Below are 24516 nucleotides of genomic sequence, written 5' to 3'. Positions count from 1 at the left end.
GTGCTTCGGAGCTTCTGGTACAGTCATCTATTAGGAATAAAACTCATTTTATCATTTTTCATTTATTTGAATAAATAGTATTAATTCTAATAAAATATATAATAATTCTACACCTTTCTAAACATATTTCTGTATAATGCTGTAAAATTGGAACATTTCTTACATATACTAATATAGTAACTAATAAGGCATAAACTGCCAGATGTAATCAATATGTATGTGCCTCTGTTGGAAACAGAAGATAGAATTGACAACTCTAGGAAGGCACGTCACATCTGCGACACACTTACGCTAATTTTCTATTGACCTGTGCCGCCCTTTGTCACATATCTACTTCCATCTTGGTTAGGGCTCATACTCACTTGCGAGAAACTCGGATGAGTCTCATATGTTAATACCCGGTGCTGCTGCTGGCACTCAGATTGGAGCATGCGGCCGCACAGGAATACATGCAGCTGCACGCTCCACTCCAGAGTGCCGGGTGCAGTGCTGGGTATTAACATGCGAGACTAATCCGAGTTTCTCACAAGTGAGTATGAGCTGTAAAATTGGAACATTTCTTACATATACTAATATACTAACTAATAAGGCATATACTGCCAGATGTAACCAATATGTATGTACCTCTGTTGGAAACAGAAGATGCAATTGACAACTCTAGGAAGGCACGTCACATCTGCGACACACTTATGCTAATTTTCTATTGACCTGTGTCGCCCTTTGTCACATATCTACTTCCATCTTGGTTAGGGCTCACACTCACTTGCGAGAAACTCGGATGAGTCTTGCATGTTAATACCCAGCAATGCACCCAGCACTCAGGGGCGGAGCGTGTGGCTGCATGTATTCCTATGCGGCCGCACGCTCCGATCTGAGTGCCTGCAGCAGTGCTGGGTATTAATATGCGAGACTCATCCAAGTTTCTCGCAAGTGAGTATGAGCCCTCAGTGTGTAGCTTACATGGTGGGCTTTGTCGTGTTTGGAGTCTGAGTTCGCATTTCCTAAACATGCCATAGGTGTTGACATTCTACACATGTGTCTAATAAGTGATCACCATTTTCTATTGGATAATTCCCACTTAAATACACTGCATCTTTATACCACATCACCCCTGGAGGAAGAAGTTTCTGTGAAACGCGTGTCGGCTGTAGCAGAACTTCACGATCTCCCTTGTGGTTTGTACATCTGGTGCTGTGTGGGTAAATAATACTACTTTTGCTATCATATAGTCTTCTATTGATGTGTATTATCATATGGGTAGCTTACTCTATATATCAATATTATAATCACTTACACTACTACCTTGAGTTTATTATATTTATTATCCAAGTTTCATAGATGTACCCTTTTGGCTTCACTTTTTGGATTTGTACAGCAAGGTTTCCACTATGGATCTTCTTTTGATAGGGCGATTTCTGTCATTTTCTCATTACCTGTGGTTCTCTATTTTTTCTGTTTACAAATTTTATTGTCTGCTTTAATATATTACTAATAAATAGTTGGTGATTTTATTGGTTTGCATTCGTTCTATTTTTGTTAAGTCTAGGCAGTCAGTAAGACATTTCAACGTATGCAACCCTTGCGTTCACACGTCAAATCTTTCAGTAAATTCCATGTAATAAACTGTGTAAATAACTATAAAAAATAAACAAAATTACAGCAGCCATTATCGCAGAAAAATCTTTGACTTCTCTACATCTAGTGATTACTACTCACCTGGGCAGTTATCTGTAGGAATCTCCTCTCTACACCGCTCATCACCCCTCACATATGTCTCTGTAGTATTACTATGGGTCGGATCTTCACCCTGAAACAAATATTGTAAAAGTCACAGACAGATGGAGAAGTCACATCTGTGATCAGCTCTAATCCTGCCATTTCCACCGTTCTCATTACACAAATATAAAACATATAATACTGGTGGTTAACCCCTTCGCGACATGCGCCGTACTAGTACTGCGCTGTCGGCACTGCATTAGTGCCAGCAGCAGTACTAGTACGGCGCACCGATCACCGCGGTCTCGCGCTGAGCGCCGCGGTGATCGGGTGCGGGTGTCAGCTGTATATGACAGCTGACACCCCGCAGCAATGCCCACGATCGGCGCTATCGCCGATCGCGGGCATTTAACCCCTCTGATGCCGCTGTCAGTAGTGACAGCGGCATAGAGGGGGATCGCGCAGGGATGGGGGCTCCCTGCGCTCTCCCACCGGAGCAACGCAATGAGATCGCGTTGCTCCGGTGACCCGGAAGGAGTCCCCGGATCCAAGATGGCCGCCGGACTCCTTCCGGGTCATGAAGTGACCTGGCTAGCCGGCGCCTGCTGAGAGCAGGCGCTGGAAGCCAGCTAAGCTGCCTGTCAGATCGTTGATCTGACAGTGTGCTATGCACAGTGTCAGATCAACGATCTGATCTAATACAGAGATGTCCCACCCTGGGACAATGTTAGAAAGTAAAAAAAAAAAAAAAATAGAATGTGTAAAAAAAAATTAAAAAAAATCCCCAAATAAAAACAAAAAAAACATTTCCCAATAAATCCATTTATTTATGTAAAAAAAAACAAAAACAATAAATGTACACATATTTGGTATCGCCGCGTCCGTAACGACCCGCTCTATAAAACTATCCCACTAGTTAACCCCTTCAGTGAACACCGAAAAAAAACAAAAAAAAAAACAACGCTTTATTATCATACAGGCGAACAAAAAGTGGAATAACGCGATCAAAACGACGGATATAAATAACCATGGTACCGCTGAAAACGACATCTTGTCCCGCAAAAAAAAAGCCGCCATTCAGCATCATCAGCAGAAAAATAAAAAACGTATAGCTCTCAGAATAATGCGATGCAAAAACAATTATTTTTTTATATAAAATAGTCTTTATTGTGTAAAAGCGCCAAAACATAAAAAAAATTACATAAATGAGGTATCGCTGTAATCGTACTGACCCGAAGAATAAAACTGCTTTATCCATTTTACCACACGTGGAACGGTATAAACGCCCCCCCTAAAAGAAATTCAGGAATTGCTGGTTTTTGTTCATTCCGCCTCCCAAAAATCGGAATAAAAAGCGATCAAAAAATGTCATCTGCCCGAAAATGTTACCAATAAAAACGTCAACTCGTCCCGCAAAAAACAAGACCTAATATGACTCTGTGGGCCAAAATATGGATAAATTATAGCTCTCAAAATGTGGTGATGCAAAAACTATTTTTTGCAATAAAAAGCGTCTTTTAGTGTGTGACAGCTGCCAATCATAAAAATCCGCCAAAAAAACGCTATAAAAGTAAATCAAACCCCCCTTCATCACCCCCTTAGTTAGGGAAAAATAATAAAATGTAAAAAAATGTATTTATTTCCATTTTCCCATTAGTGCTAGGGTTAGGGCTAGGGTTAGGGCTAGGGCTAGGGTTCGGGCTAGGGTTAGGGCTAGGGCTAGGGTTAGGGCTAGGGTTAGGGTTGGGGTTAGGGTTTTAGTTATAATTGGGGGTTTCCACTGTTTAGGCACATCAGGGGCTCTCCAAACGCGACATGGCGTCCGATCTCAATTCCAGCCAATTCTGCTTTGAAAAAGTAAAACAGGGCTCCTTCCCTTCCGAGTTCTCCTGTGTGCCCAAACAGTGGTTCCCCCCAACATATGGGGTATCAGCGTTCTCAGGACAAGTTGGACAACAAATTTTGGGGTCCAATTTGTCCTGTTACCCTTGGGAAAATAAAAACATAGGGGATAAAATATCATTTTCGTGGAAAAAAAAAAATTTTTTATTTTCACGGCTCTGCGTTATAAACTGTAGTGAAACACTTGTTGGTTCAAAGCTCTCACAACACATCTAGATAAGTTCCTTTGGGGGTCTAGTTTCCAATATGGGGTCACTTGTGGGGGGTTTCTACTGTTTAGGTACATCAGGGGCTCTGCAAATGCAACATGATGCCTGCAGACCAATCCATCTAAGTCTGCATTTCAAATGGCGCTCCTTCCCTTTCGAGCTCTGCCGTGCACCCAAACAGTGGTTCCCCCCAACATATGGGGTATCAGCGTTCTCAGGACAAGTTGGACAACAACTTTTGGGGTCCAATTTGTCCTGTTACCCTTGGGAAAATAAAAACATAGGGGATAAAATATCATTTTCGTGGAAAAAAAATATTTTTTATTTTCACGGCTCTGCGTTATAAACTGTAGTGAAACACTTGTTGGTTCAAAGCTCTCACAACACATCTAGATAAGTTCCTTGGGGGGTCTAGTTTCCAATATGGGGTCACTTGTGGGGGGTTTCTACTGTTTAGGTACATCAGGGGCTCTGCAAATGCAACATGACGCCTGCAGACCAATCCATCTAAGTCTGCATTTCAAATGGCGCTCCTTCCCTTCCGAGCTCTGCCATGCACCCAAACAGTGGTTCCCCCCCACATGTGGGGTATCAGCGTACTCAGGACAAATTGGACAATAACATTTGTGGTCCAATTTCTCCTGTTACCCTTGGGAAAAAAAAATTGCGGGCTAAAACATCATTTTGTGGAAAGAAAAAATGATTTTTTAATTTTCACAATGCTACATTCTAAACTTTAGTGAAACAATTGGGGGTTAAAAGTGCTCACCACACATCTAGATAAGTTCCTTAGGGGGTCTTCTTTCCAAAATGGGGTCACTTGTGGGGGGTTTCCACTGTTAAGGCACGTCAGGGGCTCTCCAAATGCGACATGGCGTCCGATCTCAATTCCAGCCAATTTTGCATTGAAAAGTCAAATGGCACTCCTTCCCTTCCGAGCTCTGCCATGCGCTCAAACAGTGGTTTATCCCCATATATGAAGTATCGACGTATTCAGGACAAATTGCACAACAACTTTTGGGGTCCAATTTATCCTTTTACCCTTGGGAAAATAAAAAATTTGGGGCAAAAAGATCATTTTTTGTGAAAATTAATAAAAAATTTTTTTTTACGGCTCTACATTATAAACTTCTGTGAAGCACTTGGAGGTTCAAAGTGCTCACCACACATCTAGATTAGTTCCTTAGGGGGTCTACTTTCCAAAATGGTGTCACTTGTGGGGGTTTCCACTGTTTAGGCACATCAGGGGCTCTCCAATCATGACATGGGCTCCGATCTCAATTCCAGCTCTGCCATGTGCCCAAACAGTGGTTTACCCCCACATATGGGGTATCGGCGTACTCAGGACAAATTGTACAACGACTTTTGTGGTCCAATTTCTCCTGTTACCCTTGGTAAAATGAAACAAATTGGACCTGAAGTAAAAATTTTGTGAAAAAAAAGTTAAATGTTCAATTTTTTTAAACATTCAAAAAATTCCTGTGAAGCACCTGAAGGGTTAATAAACTTTTTGAATGTGGTTTTGAGTACCTTGAGGGGTGCAGTTTTTAGAATGGTGTCACTTTTGGGCATTTTCTGTCATATAGACCCCTCAAAGTCACTTCAAGTGTGAGGTGGTCCGTAAAAAAATGGTTTTGCAAATTTTGTTGCAAAAATGAGAAATCGCTGGTCAACTTTTAACCCTTATAACGTCCTAACAAAAAAAAATTATGTTTCCAAAATTGTGCTGATGTAAAGCAGACATGTGGGAAATGTTGTTTATTAACTATATTATGTGATATAACTCTCTAATTTAAGGGCATAAAAGCTAAGAGTTTGAAAATTGCTAAATTTTCATAATTTCCGACAAATTTTTGTTTTTTTCACAAATAAATGCAAGTCATATCGAAGAAGTTTTACCACTATCATGAAGTACAATATGTCACGAGAAAACAGTGTCAGAATCACCAGGATCCGTTGAAGCGTTCCAGAGTTATGACCTCATAAAGTGACAGTGGTCAGAATTGTAAAAATTGGCCCTGTCACTTAGGTGAAAACAGGCTTTGGGGTGAAGGGGTTAAAACAAGACTGAACACAAGACCTTCACAGCCGTCTACACATCATAGGGGAGATCTCATGACACCTTCTCTCCATCTACCTGATGATCCTGAGGAACATTGGGATCTTCTTGTTTACAGTCCTGTGGAAGAAGAGGATGGGGACATCTCTCTGGTGTTATCCTCTTACTGAATAGAACTAGTGGAAACACATACAAGGACTGAATTCATTCTTTAAATACAGATAATTATAGGTTGTGTGTATTTAGTCCTATTACCTGTTGATGTGAGGGTCTGGGGAACGTCCATCACGATGTCCTTGTACAGATCTTTGTGTCCTTCTAAATACTCCCACTCCTCGATGGAGAAATAGATGCTGACATCCTGACACCTTATAGGAACCTGTCATATACAATGATACCGTCATCCCCCCGATCCTTTCATAGCGTTACTGTATAATGCCCCAGCATTCCCAGTAGTGTCACCTCTCCAGTCAGAAGTTCAATCATCTTGTAGGTGAGTTCTAGGATCTTCTGGACATTGATGTCCTCATGGATCAGGGGGTGAGAAAGAGGACCCGCAATTAGGCTCAGGGATCTTCCCCATCCCTCAGACACAGGGTCCTGACAGCGGTCACTAGAGGTCTTCTTCACTACAGTGTAATCCTGGTTATGGAGAGACATATTAATAAATCTCACTACAGACATTTCCAGAGTCCTCACCTCTCCAGTTCTGTCCATCTGTTACTCCCATAGATAAGAATGATGTAATGTGACGTCATCAGAATCTCTCACCTCTCCAGTAAGCTGGAAGAGGATCTCTACGGTGAGATGTAATATTCTCTCCACCATCTTGTCCCTGTCCCTATCCATCTTTGGTGGGTCAATCAGGACAGTTATCTTATATGGAAGATCGCCACTCAGAGGATCTGATTTTCCAGGTACCTAAATGGGAAGATGATTAAATTTAAAAATGAAAAAAAAAAAAATCCCTGGTAATGATACAAATACTGGTAGTAGACAGCTATGGCTGTATAGCTATTGATACAGACAGAAATAAGTAAATTCAGATGAATGAACATTTCAAAATTTTAATTTGCCAGCCTCCCCGAGGCTTTAAAAAAAATAAATTTGTGAAAAATCACAAGTCCTGCAAGATCTCCACTTGCCCTAAAAAGATCAGCATGACACTAATGCCTCGTAGGACTGTATCCAAGCACTTTCAAGCTTTTCAAATCAAATACAGTCTTAGTAAAGTGACCACAACATATATTGCTACGGATAAATGATTGGTAATTCATGAAAACTTCCACACTATTTAATAATAACTTGCACTGACAGACTTTTTATGTTTTTTTAAAATGTAAAAGTGGTCCAAAAATTATCTCTTTTGTGGGGCAGATGTCTGCCATTCCGGTGTTTATATAGAGGCTACAACATGTAGTGGGCCAAAATCTATCCATACAACAGCAACAAGTTTGTTGGTTTGAAAATCAGGAAGCAGTGGCTTAATAACAAACCACCTTTTTATTCTGTTTGGAGAGTGAAGATGCAATGGCATTTTAAGTAAGTTATTCATTTTTTGGGGGAGTAGAATAATGATAATAATGTTGTTAATTTTTACACTTAAGGGTATGTTTGCATGGTTAGGATTGCATCAGGATTTGCTCAGGATTTGACGCAGGTAAAATCTGCACCTGAGGTCACTGGCAGGTCACCTGCATTTTTGATGCGTTTTTACATGTGTTTTTCATGCATTTTGTGGGTGTTTTTGTAAGCTACATAAAGATATTAAAAAAAAAGAATTGTGATGTAATTTCTTGTCCAACCTCTTCATTTACATACTCCATTGAAGAATAATGTTTACACATACAGATAGAGAGATAATAGATAGATGATAGGTAATAGATAGCTAGATACATCTATTTATCGTATCTATCTATTGTATCTATCTATTATCTATCTACCGATATATCTGTCCATCAATATATCTAGCTATCTATAGATAGCTAGATATATCGATAGATAATAGATATATAGATAATAGATAGATGATAAATAGATAGATACCATAGATACGATAGATAATAGATAGGTCGATAGATAATAGATAGATAATAGATAACTAGATACGATAGACAGATAGATAATAGATAGATAGATAGATAATAGATAGATAATAGATAGATACGATAGAGAATAGATAGATACGATAGATAGATAGATACGATAGATAATACCAAGCCCAATGTTTAGTAATAAACATAATAAAATGGTAATAAAGAGTTAGGCCGGGGTCACACTTGCAAGAAACTCGCACGAGTCTCGCACCTCAATACTCGGCACTGCCACCGGCACTCGGGACCGGAGTGTGCGGCTGCATGTATTTCTGTGTAGCTGAACGCTCCAGTCCCAAGTGGCAGCAGCAGTGCTAGGCATTGAGGAGAGAGACTAGTGCGAGTTTCTCGCAAGTGTGACCCCGGTCTTAAAAGCAATATCTGTTTAATTTGAAAAAAAAAAATGGCGTAGGCTCTTGTGCAATTTTCTGCACCAGAGAGGGAAAGCCAGCAATTGGGGGACAGATGTTTGTAGCCTGGGAAGGGGCTAATACCCAAGGAGCTTCCCAGGCTATGAATATCAGTCCGCAGCTGTATATTTAGCCTTTACTGGCTATCAAAATAGGGGGACCCCCCAAAAAAATGACGTGGGGTCTCCCTGCGGGCTAATATTCATAGCCTAGAGAGGGGCCATGGATATTGGCCCCCCTGGCTACAAATACCAGCTCCCAGCTGCCCCTGAAATGGCGCATCTATAAGATGCGCCAATTTCGGTGCTTAGCCTCTCTCTTCCCACTCCCGTGTAGCGGTAGGATATGGGATAATAAGGGGTTAATGTCACCTTTGTAAGGTGACATTAAGCCGGCTTAGTAATGGAGAGGTGTCAATAAGATACCTACCATTACTAATCCTATAGTTGTGAAAGGGTTAATAAAACACACACACATGCAGAATAAAGTATTTTAATAAAATAAAACACCACACAGTTTTGACATCTTTATTGTACTGGTAATCCAAGCGAAGCCCTCGTTCATCTGGAAAAAAAGAAAAAATAATAAGCCAACAGTATACGCCCTGTGTCCGACGTAGTCCTTAATAACGAGCGTCCCATGATAAGTCCAGCTCTGTCACATCTTGATGCCTGACATCCAGACATAGCAGAGCTTGTAGATAACTCTCCAGCGATCACCTACACTGCAGTGTTCCCACAATCGGCTGATCAGCTGACCGTGAGAACCAGCCTAGTGACCGGAGATAACCCCTGGTCACATGCATGGCAGTTCTTGTGGTAAGCTAAGTTATCGTGAGAACTGCAGTGGACGCAGACTTCCAGTGGTAGGACAGGTAAGACCTTATTTAAATTAGGAGACATGCGTAGTAAGCTGCGTTTACGCAGTTACTACGCATGTGACTAATCATTAGATGCGGTTTTACCACATCTAATGATTATCTATGGGTAATTTACGGTGCGGCGACGGAGCATTGCCGCATTGTAAACAGACATGCTGCGTTCTGTAAAAAACGCGCCGCATGTCCGCTTACGCGGGTCTGGCGCAGGTGTCCTTTAAGGCATAGTGGAGATGGGATTTCATGAAATCCCCTCCACTATGCTGTAACATCCAAATGCTGTGTGTTTGACGCTGCGGCGCTACGCAGCGTCAAACACGCAGCGCTTCCTGACTGTCGAAACACACCCTTACATTTCAGAGGTGACATGTACACACAACAAAAGCATTATAGAATAACACATAAATCAGCAGATACCAAAAGGCGTGAGGGCCCTGCTGCTTGCAAGCTGCAATCTATCAGCAAATAGGGGAGACACAAAAGGTGGATGGTAAAAAAGGTTTGTATTGTACTGTCCAACCAATTAATAGGCGGATTCACATAATGCTGTTTAAACAGGTCACCAGCTAGTATGTGTACAAGTACAGACAGAAAGGGCTATTAGTGCATGGAGGGTGTATAAACAGAAACTACTAGAGTCCAGATTTTGAAAAAAAAAAATTGTAAGGGCAAAAAAGGATAGTTAGATCAAAGACATGAGGTGATAGACCAGTCTAAAGAAATTAAATTTTAGGCCACACTTAAAACTGTGGAAAATGTGAATTAATTGAATTGTCCTGGTAGTGCACTCCAAAGAATTGGTGCAGCACAGGAGAAGTCTTGGTTGATGGCAGTGGGAGGTTCGGATTATTGAGGATGTTTGTCTTAGGTCATTAGCAGTACAGAGTACACAGATAGGGTGGAAGACTGAAATGAGGGAGCAGACGTAGGATGCTGCTGAACCATGGAGAGCTTTGTGGAGTGAGAGTGGTAAGTTTATATTGAATTCTGTAACGGATAGGCAACCAGTGTAACAACTGGCAAAGGGTTAGAGGCATCTTTGTATCGGCTGGGAAAGAATATGATCCTGGCTGCTGCATTGAGGATGCATTGGAGAGGGGAAAGTCTAGAAAGAGGGAGACCTATTTGTAGAGAGTTGCAATAGTCCAGACGACAATCAAAAAGAGCAACAGTACACCTTCGCCTACACCTCAAAAGTTTTTGACGTGTAGGCGAAGAACAAGTAATCAGATGTGGGGAAAGAAGGAAAGATCTGAGTTAATTATGACCCCCAAGACAGCGGGCATGATACTGGGAAGTAATAGTAGAACCACACATGGAAATGGCAATATAGGGCATAGGTAGGTTAGTGCTGGGAAATAACACAAGGAGTTCAATTTTTGACAAATTCAGTTTTAGACAGAGGGAGGACATAATGTTAGAGACAACGGAAAGACAATCACTGGTATTTTGTAGTAATGCAGACATGATGTCAGAAGATGATGTATATAATTGGGTGTCATATGCATATACAGTGGGGAAAATAAGTATTTGATACACTGCAAATTTTGCAAGTTTTCCAGACTACAAAGAATGGAGAGAGATCTGTAATTTTTATCATAGCTTCACATCAACTGTGAGAGACAGAATCTTAAAAAAAAAATCCAAAAAATCACATTGTATGATTTTTACATAATTAATTTGCATTTTACTGCATGAAATAAGTATTTGATACAATAGAAAAACAGAACTTGATATTTGATATTGAAACCTTTGTTTGCAATTACAGAGGTCAGATGTTTCCTGTAGTTCTTGACCAAGTTTGGACGCATTGAAGTCGAAATTTTGGCACACTCTTCCATACAGATCTCTCCAGATCTTTTAGGTGTCAGGGCTGTCTCTAGGCAACATTCAGTTTAAGCTACCTCCAAATATTTACTATTGGGTTCAGGTCTGTAGACTGGCTAGACCACTTGAAATGCTTCTTATGGAGCAATTCCTTAGTTGCCCTATCTGTATGTTTCGGGTCATTGTCATGCTGGAAGACTCTGACCCGACCTATCTTCCACACTCTTACTTAGGAAAGGAGGTTGTTGGCCAAAATATTGTGATGGATGACCCCACCCATCCTTTCAATAGGATGCAGTCGTCCTTTCCCCTTTGCAGAAAAGTACTCCCAAAGTATGATGTTTCCCCAACCATGCTCCACAGTTGGGACAGTGTTCTTGGGATTGTGCTCACCTTTTTTCTTCCTCCAAACACAGCAAGTGGAGTTGATACCAAAAAGCTCTTGGTCTGATCTGACCACATGACTTTCTCACATACCTCCACTAGATCATCCAGATGGTCATTTATGAACTTCAAATGGGCCTGGACATGTGCTGGTGTGCCCTGCAGAATTTGAATCCATTACTGTGTAGTGTGTTACTAACGATAATGTTTTAGACTGTGTTCTCAGCTCTCTTCAGGTCATTGACCAGGTCCTCCAGTGTAGTTTTGGGCTGATTACTGACCTGACCTTTCTCAGAATCATCCTTACCTCTGTGAGGCAAGATATTCCATAGAATCCCAGACCATGGAAGATCGACAGTCATCTTGTGTTTTTTCCATTTTCTAATAGTTGTGCCAACAGTTGTCTTCTCACTGCAGAGTGGTAGGGCTTTTTAAAGAAAATCTAATAGGTCTGTGAGAGTTAGAATTTCTGCTAGTTGGTAGGTGGCGATCAAATCCTTATTTCATGCAAATAAATGCAAATTAATTACCGTATATACTCGAGTATAAGCCGAGATTTTCAGCCCAAATTTTTGGGCTGAAAGTGCCCCTCTCGGCTTATACTCGAGTCAATGTGGGTGGCAGGGTCGGCGGGTGAGGGGGTGAGGGCGCTGAGGTATACTTACCTAGTCCCAGCGATCCTCGCGCTGTCCCTGCCGTCCCACGGGCTTCTGTGCTGCAGCTTCTTCCCCTCTTCAGCGGTCACGTGGGACCGCTCATTAGAGATATGAATAAGCGGCTCCACCTCCCATAGGGGCGGAGCCGCCTATTCATTCCTCTAATCAGCGGTGCCGGTGACCGCTGACAGGAAGAGCTGCGGCACCGAAGACCAGGCAGAGGGACAGCGCGAGGATCGCCAGGACTAGGTAAGTATAGCATATTCACCTGTCCTCGTTCCAGCCGCCGGGCGCCGCTCCATCTTCCCGGCCGGCGCCTCCATCTTCCCGGCGTCTGCGCTCTGACTGTTCAGGCAGAGGGCGCGATGACGCATACAGTGTGAGCGGCGCCCTCTGCCTGATCAGTCAGAGCAGAGACGCCGGGAAGATGGAGGCGCCGGAACGAGACGCCGGGAGCTGCAATCAAGGGAGGTGAGTATGTGTTTTTTTTTTTTTATTGCAGCAGCGGCGGCAGAGATTTCTATGGGGCACAATGAACGGTGCAGAGCACCGTATATGGCACAGCAATGGGGCACAATGAACGGTGCAAAGCACCGTATATGGCACAGCAATGGGGCACAATGAACGGTGCAGAGCACCGTATATGGCATAGCAATGGGGCACAATGAACGGTGCAGAGCACCGTATATGGGCACAGATATGGGGCACAATGAATGGTGCAGAGCACCGTATATGGCACAGCAATGGGGCACAATGAACGGTGCAGAGCACCGTATATGGGCACAGATATGGGGCACAATGAACGGTGCAGAGCACCGTATATGGCACAGCAATGGGGCACAATGAACGGAGCAGAGCACCGTATATGGGCACAGATATGGGGCACAATGAACGGTGCAGAGCACCGTATATGGCACAGCAATGGGGCACAATGAACGGTGCAGAGCACCGTATATGGGCACAGATATGGGGCACAATGAATGGTGCAGAGCACCGTATATGGCACAGCAATGGGGCACAATGAACGGTGCAGAGCACCGTATATGGCACAGCAATGGGGCACAATGAACGGTGCAGAGCACCGTATATGGCACAGCAATGGGGCACAATGAACGGTGCAGAGCACCGTATATGGGCACAGATATGGGGCACAATGAACGGTGCAGAGCACCGTATATGGCACAGCAATGGGGCACAATGAACGGTGCAGAGCACCGTATATGGCACAGCAATGGGGCACAATGAACGGTGCAGAGCACCGTATATGGCACAGCAATGGGGCACAATGAACGGTGCAGAGCACTGTATATGGCACAGCAATGGGGCACAATGAACGGTGCAGAGCACCGTATATGGCACAGCAATGGGGCACAATGAACAGTGCAGAGCACCGTATATGGCACAGCAATGGGGCACAATGAACGGTGCAGAGCACTGTATATGGCACAGCAATGGGGCACAATGAACGGTGCAGAGCACCGTATATGGCACAGCTATGGGGCACAATGAACGGTGCAGAGCACTATATGGGGCACAGCTATGGGGAAATAATGAACGGTGCAGAGCACTATATGGCACAGCTATGGGGAAATAATGATCTATTTTTATTTTTGAAATTCACCGGTAAATGCTGCATTTCCACCCTAGGCTTATACTCGAGTCAATAAGTTTTCCCAGTTTTTTGTGGCAAAATTAGGGGGGTCGGCTTATACTCGGGTCGGCTTATACTCGAGTATATACGGTATTTAAAAATCATGCAATGTGATTTTCTGATTTTTACTTTTAGATTCTGTCTCTCACAGTTGACGTGTACCTCGAAATAAAAATTAGACCTCTCCATTCTTTGTAGGTGGGAAAACTTGCAAAATCGGTGGTGCGTCAAATACTTATTTTCCCCACTGTAGATGGTACTGAAAACCAAATCTACTACTTGTTTGTCCTATAGGGGCAGCATATAAGGAGTGGAGGAGGAAATCCAGGATTGATCCTTGAGGAACCCCGACAGAAAGTGGAAAAACAGAGGAAGAGGAGCCATCAAAAGATACAGTAAAGGAGCAGTCAGAGAGGTAGAAGAAACAGTAGAGATCAGTATCTTTGAGGCCAATAGCATGGAGCATAGTTAGAAGAAGATGGTCATCCACAGTGTCAAATGCGGCAAAGTGATCTGGGAGAATCAAAAGGGAGTAGTGGTCATTCAATTTAGCTGTTAGTAAATCATAGATACTTTAGTAAGGGCAGTTTCAGTAAAGTGTAAGTGTTTTATTCCAATTTTTGTTCAGCGTTATGATAAAGCATCGTTTTTACTTTTTTTACAGTCCACTCAAGGGGTTATCTAGTGTGATATATATATATATATATATTTTTTATTTGGGGATTTTTTAAAAAATATATATTTTTTAAACTTTTTTCACCACTTTTTTTTTTTACTTAAGGCCCCTTCACATTAAGCGACGCTGCAGCGATACCGACAATGATCCGGATCGCTGCAGCGTCGCCGTTTGGTCGCTGGAGAGCTGTCACACAGACAGCTCTCCAGCGACCAACATGCCGGTAACCAGGGTAAACATCGGGTTACTAAGCGCAGGGCCGCGCTTAGTAACCCGATGTTTACCCTGGTTACCAGCGTAAAAGTAAAAAAAAAAAAACAGTACATACTTACCTACCGCTGTCTGTCCCCGGCGCTCTGCTTCTCTGCACTCCTCCTGTACTGGCTGTGAGCACAGCGGCCGGAAAGCAGAGCGGTGACGTCACCGCTCTGCTTTCCGGCTGACCGACGCTCACAGCCAGTACAGGAGGAGTGCAGAGCACAGCGCCGGGGACAGACAGCAGTAGGTAAGTATGTAGTGTTTTTTTTTTTTTTACTTTTACGCTGGTAACCAGGGTAAACATCGGGTTACTAAGCGCGGCCCTGCGCTTAGTAACCCGATATTTACCCTGGTTACCAGTGAAGACATCGCTGGATCGGTGTCACACACGCCGATCCAGCGATGTCCACGGGAGATCCAGCGACGAAATAAAGTTCTGGACTTTGTTCAGCGACCAACGATCTCCCAGCAGGGGCCTGATCGTTGGTCGCTGTCACACATAACGATTTCCTTAACGATATCGTTGCTACGTCACAAAAAGCAACGATATCGTTAATGATATCGTTATGTGTGAAGGTACCTTTAGTCCCACTGAGAGACTTTGACTTGCAGCACTCTGATCGCAGTTATAAAGCATAGCAAGGCAGGAGCTTACATCAGATAAATGGTTAACTGCAGATGTCAGGTAGCAAGTAAATGCAGATAGTAGGAGTTTACTGAAGAGATGATTAGCCAGCTGAAAGAGATGGATGGTGAGGCAGAACTCCATGACGACATATGGAAGTGAATGCAAGCTTACTGAATACTGAGACAGCATTAACCCTTTCATACAGTGGTCTCTTTCCATTGTTTCCTCCCCTTCTTCCAAGAGCAATAACTTTTTTATTTTTCCATCAACATAGTTGTAAGAGGTTGCTTTTTGCGGGATAAGTTGTACTTTTGAACGACACCATTAATTTTATCATGTTATACTGTAGCTACAGAGGCAAGGACTAGGGGAAACTACAGTATATGCAGATGGTTAAGGAATTGGTTAAATGACAGGAAACAAAGAGTCATCATGAATGGTACATTCCCTAAATGAGATATAGTCAGCAGCGGGGACCGCAGGGATCTGTGCTAGGACTGATTGTTTTTAGCCTCTTTATTAATGACCTTGTGGATGGGATTGAGAGTAAAGTGTCAGTCTTTGCTGACGACACCAAACTATGTAGGATATTAAAATTAAGATGTCTGATAAGGCAAACAAAGTTTTATGTAAATGTAGAGTAATGCACCTACAAAGGAGTAATCCTATTGCTGCATATATATTAAATGGGACCATACTTGGGACTACAGAACAGGAGAAGGGCTTGGGTATTCTGGTTACAAGTAAGATGAGCAGCAGTACTCAATGTCAGGCAGCAGCCACAAAAGCAAGCAAGATTTCAGGATGTATAAAAAGAGGGTGAAAATCCCGCAATCTCAATGTATTATTACCGCTTTATAAATCCCTGGTGAGGCCACATGTAGAATATGGGATCCAGTTTTGGGCTCCACATTTAAAAAAGGACATTCAGAAATTACAGTCAGATCAAAATCGGGCAACTAGAGTATTACAAGGGATGGAAGGCCTCTCATATAATAAAGTTGAAAAACCAGGAAGGGGGACACTTTGACTACTGTTATGAAATAAAAAAATATGAAATATCATCTTTGAATGTGAGTCCTGGGAAGTGCTGCCATTCATGGGCTGGATGTGCTTTTCTTGAACATATAATAAAGTTGGGCTTGTTTAGCTTTGAAAAAAGACGCCATAGAGGGGATCTCATTTACATATATAAATATACTGCGCTGGCAAAAATTAAGAGACCACTGCAAAATGTTCAGTTTGTCTGATTTTTCTCTTTATAGGTATATTTTTGAGTAAAATGTATATTTTTCTTTAATTCTATAAACTACTGATAAAATGTCTCTAATGCATCCCCAGACCAACACCTGGTCGTCTAATGGTTAGAGGGAGACCTGGAGAGGTAAAAGCCACAGTGTCTTGCACCCACTGTGAAATGTGGTGGAGGATCAGTGATGATCTGTGGGTGCTTCAGCAAGGCAGGAATTGGGCAGGTTGTTCTTTGCGAAGAACGTACAAGCCGCATACAAGGTTATCCTGGAAAAATAGAACCAGAAACACATGGGCTACTTGCACATTGAACAAGTCTGTAGGAACCTGTTCACACACCACCAAGAAACTTGAAGACAGAAAAGAGCACAGTGAGGTCAAAAATACTCTGTTGTAAAAAAAATCACAGTAATAAGCAAGTGCTAGTCAAAAGATGGAAAAAACAGGGTATTTAGTTGATATGTTTTTTTGCAAAAAAATGCATACTAAGCTGCTCCATCAATCGTCAAGGTATACCCATATAGAGCAGTCCTAACTAATGTATATAATCCCTATCAGATGTATTTAAAAACCTGATCATCTGTCTAGTACCTGTATAAGCAGGGATCAGAGAGGGAATATCCATGTAGACATGCTGGATGGAACAGCTTTGATGCAAATGACCCATAAGGAGTGGTGGACTCCCCAATCTTGTAGAAACAAGAAAACAATTATAGAACCAGAAACACATGGGTGGTGTGTGAACAGGTTCCTACAGACTTGTTCAATGTGCAAGTAGCCCATGTGTTTCTGGTTCTATAATTGTCAGGTCAGTATAAGTACGCAGATACTAAACACGCATAGTTGTTTTTATTTAACTGATGAAAAAAATTTGGACATTCATAATACAATTTTTCTTGTGTCGCCATTTTCTGAGACCTGTAACGTTTCCATGTTTTGGGATCTGTGGCTGGGTGATGACTTATCTATTTGTCCTCTGAGCTGCTGTGTTTAGCGATAGCATTCTGGGGTAGATACAATGTTTTGATCGCCTCTTATTGCATTTTAAGGCAATTTTGCAGTGGCCAAACACCCCCCCACCCCTGAATCCAGGCATTTAAATTTTTTTTCATTACACCATTTATCAATTTATTTTATATTTTGATAGATCAGACTTTTACAAATGCAGCTATACCAAATATAGGTATTTTTTAATTGTTTTATTTTAACCCCTTTCTGCCATCAGACGTACTATTGCGTCCATGGGGGGTGGGCCCTACTTCCCAAGGACGCAATAGTACGTCATATGCGATCGGCAGCGCTCACGGGGGGAGCGGCGCCGATCGCGGCCGGGTGTCAGCTGCCTATCGCAGCTGACATCCGACACTATGTGCCAGGAGCGGTCACGGACCGCCCCCGGCACATTAACCCCCGGCACACCGCGATCAAAGATGATCGCGATGTGCCGGCGGTGCAGGGAAGCACCGCGCAGGGAGGGGGGCTCCCTGCGGGCTTCCCTGAGACCCCCGCAGCAACGCGATGTAATCGCGTTGCTGCGAGGGTCTTGCCGCCCTCCCTCCCTGCTCCAGGTCCCGGATCCAAGATGGCCGCGGATCCGGGTCCTGCAGGGAGGGAGGTGGCTTCACAGAGCCTGCTCAGAGCAGGCACTGTGAAGCCTGCACTGCTGCATGTCAGATCAGTGATCTGACAGAGTGCTGTGCAAACTGTCAGATCACTGATCTGTGATGTCCCCCCCTGGGACAAAGTAAAAAAGTAAAAAAAAAATTTTCCAAATGTGTAAAAAAAATTAAAAAAAAATATTCCTAAATAATGAAAAAAAAAAAAAAATATTCCCATAAATACATTTCTTCATCTAAATAAAAAAAAAAAAAAACAATAAAAGTACACATATTTAGTATCGCCGCGTCCGTATCGACTCGCCCTATAAAACTGGCACACTAGTTAACCCCTTCAGTAAACACCGTAAGAAAAAAAAAAAAAAAACGAGGCAAAAAACGACGCTTTATTATCATACCGCCGAACAAAAAGTGGAATAACACGTGATCAAAAAGACAGATATAAACAACCATGGTACCGCTGAAAGCGTCATCTTGTCCCGCAAAAAACGAGCCACCATACAGCATCATCAGCAAAAAAATGAAAAAGTTATAGTCCTGAGAATAAAGCGATGCCAAAATAATTATTTTTTCTATAAAATAGTTTTTATCGTATAAAAGCGCCAAAACATAAAAAAATGATATAAATGAGATGTCGCTGTAATCGTACTGACCCGAAGAATAAAACTGCTTTATCAATTTTACCAAACGCGGAACGGTATAAACGCCTCCCCCAAAAGAAATTCATGAATAGCTGGTTTTTGGTCATTCTGTCTCACAAAAATCGGAATAAAAAGCGATCAAAAAATGTCACGTGCCCGAAAATGTTACCAATAAAAACGTCAACTCGTCGCGTAAAAAACAAGACCTCACATGACTGTGTGGACCAAAATATGGAAAAATTATAGCTCTCAAAATGTGGTAACGCAAAAAATATTTTTTGCAATAAAAAGCGTCTTTCAGTGTGTGACGGCTGCCAATCATAAAAATCCGCTAAAAAACCCGCTATAAAAGTAAATCAAACCCCCCTTCATCACCCCCTTAGTTAGGGAAAAATAAAAAAATGTATTTATTTCCATTTTCCCATTAGGGCTAGGGTTAGGGCTAGGGTTAGGGCTAGGGTTAGGGCTAGTGTTAGGGTTAGGGCTAGGGTTAGGGCTAGGGTTAGGGCTAGGGCTAGGGTTAGGGCTAGGGTTAGGGCTAGGGTTAGGGTTAGGGCTAGGGTTAGGGTTAGGGCTAGGGTTAGGGCTAGGGTTAGGGTTAGGGCTAGGGTTAGGGCTAGGGTTAGGGCTAGGGTTAGGGCTAGGGTTAGGGCTAGGGCTAGGGTTAGGGTTGGGGCTAGGGTTAGGGCTAGGGTTAGGGCTAGGGTTAGGGCTACAGTTAGGGTTGGGGCTAAAGTTACAGTTAGGGTTTAGATTACATTTACAGTTGGGAATAGGGTTGGGATTAGGGTTAGGGGTGTGTCAGGGTTAGAGGTGTGGTTAGGGTTACCGTTGGAATTAGGGTTAGGGGAGTGTTTGGATTAGGGTTTCAGTTATAATTGGGGGGTTTCCACTGTTTAGGCACATCAGGGGCTCTCCAAAAGCGACATGGCGTCCGATCTCAATTCCAGCCAATTCTGCGTTGAAAAAGTAAAACAGTGCTTCTTTCCTTCCGAGCTCACCCGTGTGCCCAAACAGGGGTTTACCCCAACATATGGGGTATCAGCGTACTCAGGACAAATAGGACAACAACTGTTGGGGTCCAATTTCTCCTGTTACCCTTGGGAAAATACAAAACTGGGGGCTAAAAAATAATTTTTGTGGGAAAAAAAAGATTTTTTATTTTTACGGCTCTGCGTTATAAACTGTAGTGAAACACTTGGGGTTCAAAGTTCTCACAACACATCTAGATAAGTTCCCGGGGGGGTCTAGTTTCCAATATGGGGTCACTTGTGGGGGGTTTCTACTGTTTAGGTACATTAGGGGCTCTGCAAACGCAATGTGACGCCTGCAGACCATTCCATCTAAGTCTGCATTCAAATGGCACTCCTTCCCTTCCGAGCCCTCCCATGCGCCCAAACAGTGGTTTCCCCCCATATATGGGGTATCAGCGCACTCAGGACAAATTGGACAACACATTTTTGGGTCCAATTTCTCCTGTTACCCTCGGGAAAATACAAAACTGGGGGCTAAAAAATAATTTTTGTGGGAAAAAAATTTTGTTTTATTTTTACGGCTCTCCATTATAAACCTCTGTGAAGCCCTTGGTGGGTCAAAGCGCTCACCACACATCTAGATAAGTTCCTTAGGGGGTCTACTTTCCAAAATGGTGTCACTTGTGGGGGGTTTCTACTGTTTAGGTACATTAGGGGCTCTGCAAACGCAATGTGACGCCTGCAGACCATTCCATCTAAGTCTGCATTCAAATGGCACTCCTTCCCTTCCGAGCCCTCCCATGCGCCCAAACAGTGGTTTCCCCCCACATATGGGGTATCAGCGCACTCAGGACAAATTGGACAACACATTTTTGGGTCCAATTTCTCCTGTTACCCTCGGGAAAATACAAAACTGGGGGCTAAAAAATAATTTTTGTGGGAAAAAATTTTTGTTTTATTTTTACGGCTCTCCATTATAAACCTCTGTGAAGCCCTTGGTGGGTCAAAGCGCTCACCACACATCTAGATAAGTTCCTTAGGGGGTCTACTTTCCAAAATGGTGTCACTTGTGAGTGGTTTCTACTATTTAGGTACATTAGGGGCTCTGCAAACGCAACATGGCGTCTCATCTCAATTCCTGTTAATTTTGCATTGAAAAGTCAAACGGCGCTCCTTCCTTTCCGAGCTCTCCCATCCGCCCAAACAGTGGTTTACCCCCACATATGGGGTATCAGCGCACTCAGGACAAATTGTACAACAACTATTGGGGTCCAATTTCTTCTCTTACCCTTGGAAAAATAAAAAATTGGGGGCGAAAAGATAATTTTTGTGAAAAAATATGATTTTTTTATTTTTACGGTTCTGCATTATAAACTTCTGTGAAGCACTGGGTGGGTCAAAGTGCTCACCACACCTCTAGATAAGTTCCTTAGGGGGTCTACTTTCCAAAATGGTGTCACTTGTGGGGGGTTTCAATGTTTAGGCACATCAGTGGCTTTCCAAACGCAACATGGCATCCCATCTCAATTCCTGTCAATTTTGCATTGAAAAGTCAAACGGCGCTCCTTCCCTTCCGAGCTCTCCCATCCGCCCAAACAGTGGTTTACCCCCACATATGGGATATCAGCTTACTCAGGACAAATTGTACAACAACTATTGGGGTCCAATTTCTTCTCTTACCCTTGGAAAAATAAAAAATTGGGGGCGAAAAGATAATTTGTGTGAAAAAATATGATTTTTTATTTTTACGGTTCTACATTATAAACTTCTGTGAAGCACTTGGTGGGTGAAAGAGCTCACCACACCTCTATATAAGTTCCTTAGGGGGTCTACTTTCCAAAATGGTGTCACTTGTGGGGGGTTTCAATGTTTAGGCACATCAGGGGCTCTCCAAACGAAACATGGTGTCCCATCTCAATTCCTGTCAATTTTGCATTGAAAAGTCAAATGGCGCTCCTTCGCTTCCGAGCTGTGCCATGCGCCCAAACAGTGGTTTACCCCCACATGTGGGGTATTGGCGTACTCAGGACAAATTGTACAACAATGATTGCGGTCCATTTTCTCCTGTTACCCTTGGTAAAATAAAACAAATTGGAGCTGAATTAAATTTTTTGTGAAAAAAAGTTAAATGTTCATTTTTATTTAAACATTCAAAAAATTCCTGTGAAGCACCAGAAGGGTTAATAAACTTCTTGAATGTGGTTTTAAGCACCTTGAGGGGTGTAGTTTTTAGAATGGTGTCACACTTGGGTATTTTCTATCATATAGACCCCTCAAAATGACTTCAAATGAGATGTGGTCCCTAAAAAAAAATGGTGTTGTAGAAATGAGAAATTGCTGGTCAAATTTTCACCCTTATAACTCCCTAACAAAAAAAAATTTTGGTTCCAAAATTGTGCTGATGTAAAGTAGACATGTGGGAAATGTTACTTATTAAGTATTTTGTGTGACATATATCTGTGATTTAATTGCATAAAAATTCAAAGTTGGAAAATTGCGAAATTTTCATAATTTTCGCCAAATTTCCGTTTTTTTCACAAATAAACGCAGGTACTATCAAAGAATTTTTACCATTGTCATGAAGTACAATATGTCACGAGAAAACAATGTCAGATTCACTGGGATCCGTTGAAGCGTTCCAGAGTTATAACCTCATAAAGGGACAGTGGTCAGAATTGTAAAAATTGGCCCGGTCATTAACGTGCAAACCACCCTTGGGGGTAAAGGGGTTAAAGGGGGTATTTAAACTTTTTTTATTTTCATATTTGTAAAAACATTTTTTTACTCTATTTAATAGTCTCCTTAGGGGGGTATTGAAGCTGCAATCGCCTGATTGGTTGTTATGTATAGCAAAAATAATGTTGGGTACAGACTTACAGAAGTATCGTAGTAACAGGCATGGGGGTCATCTGCACATCCCTGGCTGTCATAACAACCCATCGGTGTCTCCTGATCCAGATGGGTGGAATGATGCGCCTTCCAGCATGTGTTAAATGTTTGTCAGAGATAGACAGCGGGATTTAACAGGTTAACAGCTGTGGGCGGAGTTCCGATCCTCCTGTGGCTGTTAGAGGCACATGATGGCTGATTGATTCAGCCATCATCTGTCAGAAGGGATGCAGGCTTGGCGTGCACGTACGCATCAAAGTCAGGGAGTCGGTATATGACGTGAAGGGGTTAAAAGGTGATGGTGTCAAAGGAGTTCACTGGGTTACTTGAAAAACTCACTGTGGACTACAGCAAAGGGAGGCAGAGACAGGATCAGGGAGCAAAGCTCGGCCATGGAGCCGAGACAGGTGAATAATAACGGATATGTATATAACATATAAACGCAGATCTACAAAGCCAATGTAAGAAGTGTAAAAATAATTATAGGGAATCCCGTGGGAAAAAGGGTAAAGAGTAGGCAGGAGATCCCTCACATCAGCTCAGGGTAACAATATTGTTATCCTTGTACATAATGGAGCATGTGAGGTAAAAATAAATTAATGACGACCCTTATAATAACAAGCAATAGGTACACCAGAATGTGACTACCGGAAAGTGCAGCTCGTTCTGCAAAAACAATGGCATTGCTTAGTATAGAAGGGGTTAATGTTAGTATCCCCCAGTAACAGGGGGCTCTCCAGCACCTACCTCCACCTGCAGAGCCACACAGGCGCACACCACATATTTGGCTGCTCTGTGCGCACAGGACCTGTGATGAGGTCACAGGAGGGGAGGAGTCTGGAGTCACATGATCAGGGTCCGCTTGACAGACTCCAGACACATGAAGTCTTGCATTGTCATGCATCAGAAGGAACCAAGGGAGCAATGTACCAGCAATGTGTCTGAGGATCTCAACCCAGTACCTAATGGCAGTCAGGGTATCTCTGGCTAGCACATGGAGGGTTGTGCAGCCATTCAAAGAAATGATTCTCACACCAGTACTGACACACTGCCAAACCAGTCATACTCGAGGATGTTACAGGCAACAAAAAATTCTCCACGGCGTCACCAGATTCTCACATGTGCTCAGTGAGAACCTTCTTTCATCCATGAAGAGCACAGTGCGCCAATGTAAAATCTGCCAATCTTGGTGCTGTCTGGCAAATGCCAATCGCCCTACACAACACCCACTTGTGGATGTCGAGCCCTCATACCACTCTGATTCTGACAGTTTGATCAGACACATGAATGTTAGTAGCCTGCTGGAGGTCATTTTGCAGGGCTCTGGCAGTGCTCTTCCTTACACAAAGGAGGAGATAGCGGTCCTGCTGCTGGGTTGTTGCCCTCCTATGGCCAGTTCCACGTCTCCTGGTGTACTTGCCTGGCACCTGGTAGCATCTCCATGCTCTGGACACTGTGCTGAAAGACGCAGCTGTCAGCTACCCTTCTTGCCATTGTATGCATTGATGTGCCATCCTAGATGAGCTGCACTACCTGAGCAATTTCTTTGGGTTCTGTGCCTCATGCTACTTTACTGTACCTCTAGGCGTGAGAGCAATGACAAAATGCAAAAGTGACCAAATCAACAGCAAAAAAGGATGAGAGCAGAGAAATGTTCTGTGGTCACCACCTGCAGAACCACTCCTTTATAGAGGTTGTCTTGCTAATTGCCTATCATTTCTACCTGTTGCCTGTTCCATTTGCACAACCGCAGGAGAAATTGATTAACAATCAATGTTACTTCAAAACTGGACAGGTTG

At 42.8% G+C, this 24516-nt stretch overlaps 1 protein-coding gene and 1 pseudogene across 1 annotated transcript; both read right to left on the bottom strand.

Moving 5' to 3' along the window:
• Positions 1-23515, bottom strand: LOC138663770 (gastrula zinc finger protein XlCGF66.1-like). The gene is made up of 8 exons (XM_069750110.1): positions 23465-23515; positions 6658-6807; positions 6349-6528; positions 6142-6265; positions 5965-6062; positions 4597-4869; positions 1717-1807; positions 1-27 (listed from the first exon to the last, which is right to left on the bottom strand). Exons 2-6 carry the CDS (start codon positions 6733-6735, stop codon positions 4792-4794), a joined length of 558 nt encoding a protein of 185 aa, XP_069606211.1. The 5' UTR covers positions 6736-6807; positions 23465-23515; the 3' UTR covers positions 1-27; positions 1717-1807; positions 4597-4791.
• The window catches only part of LOC138666557 (zinc finger protein 850-like), a 141290-nt pseudogene that overhangs the window by 3102 nt on the left and 113672 nt on the right, over positions 1-24516 (bottom strand).

This window comes from Ranitomeya imitator, chromosome 2, assembly GCF_032444005.1.
Source record: "Ranitomeya imitator isolate aRanImi1 chromosome 2, aRanImi1.pri, whole genome shotgun sequence".
Taxonomy (NCBI): domain Eukaryota; kingdom Metazoa; phylum Chordata; class Amphibia; order Anura; family Dendrobatidae; genus Ranitomeya; species Ranitomeya imitator.
The sequence above is the reverse complement of the archived record's forward strand: the minus strand, read 5'-3'. Positions and strand labels throughout refer to the sequence as shown.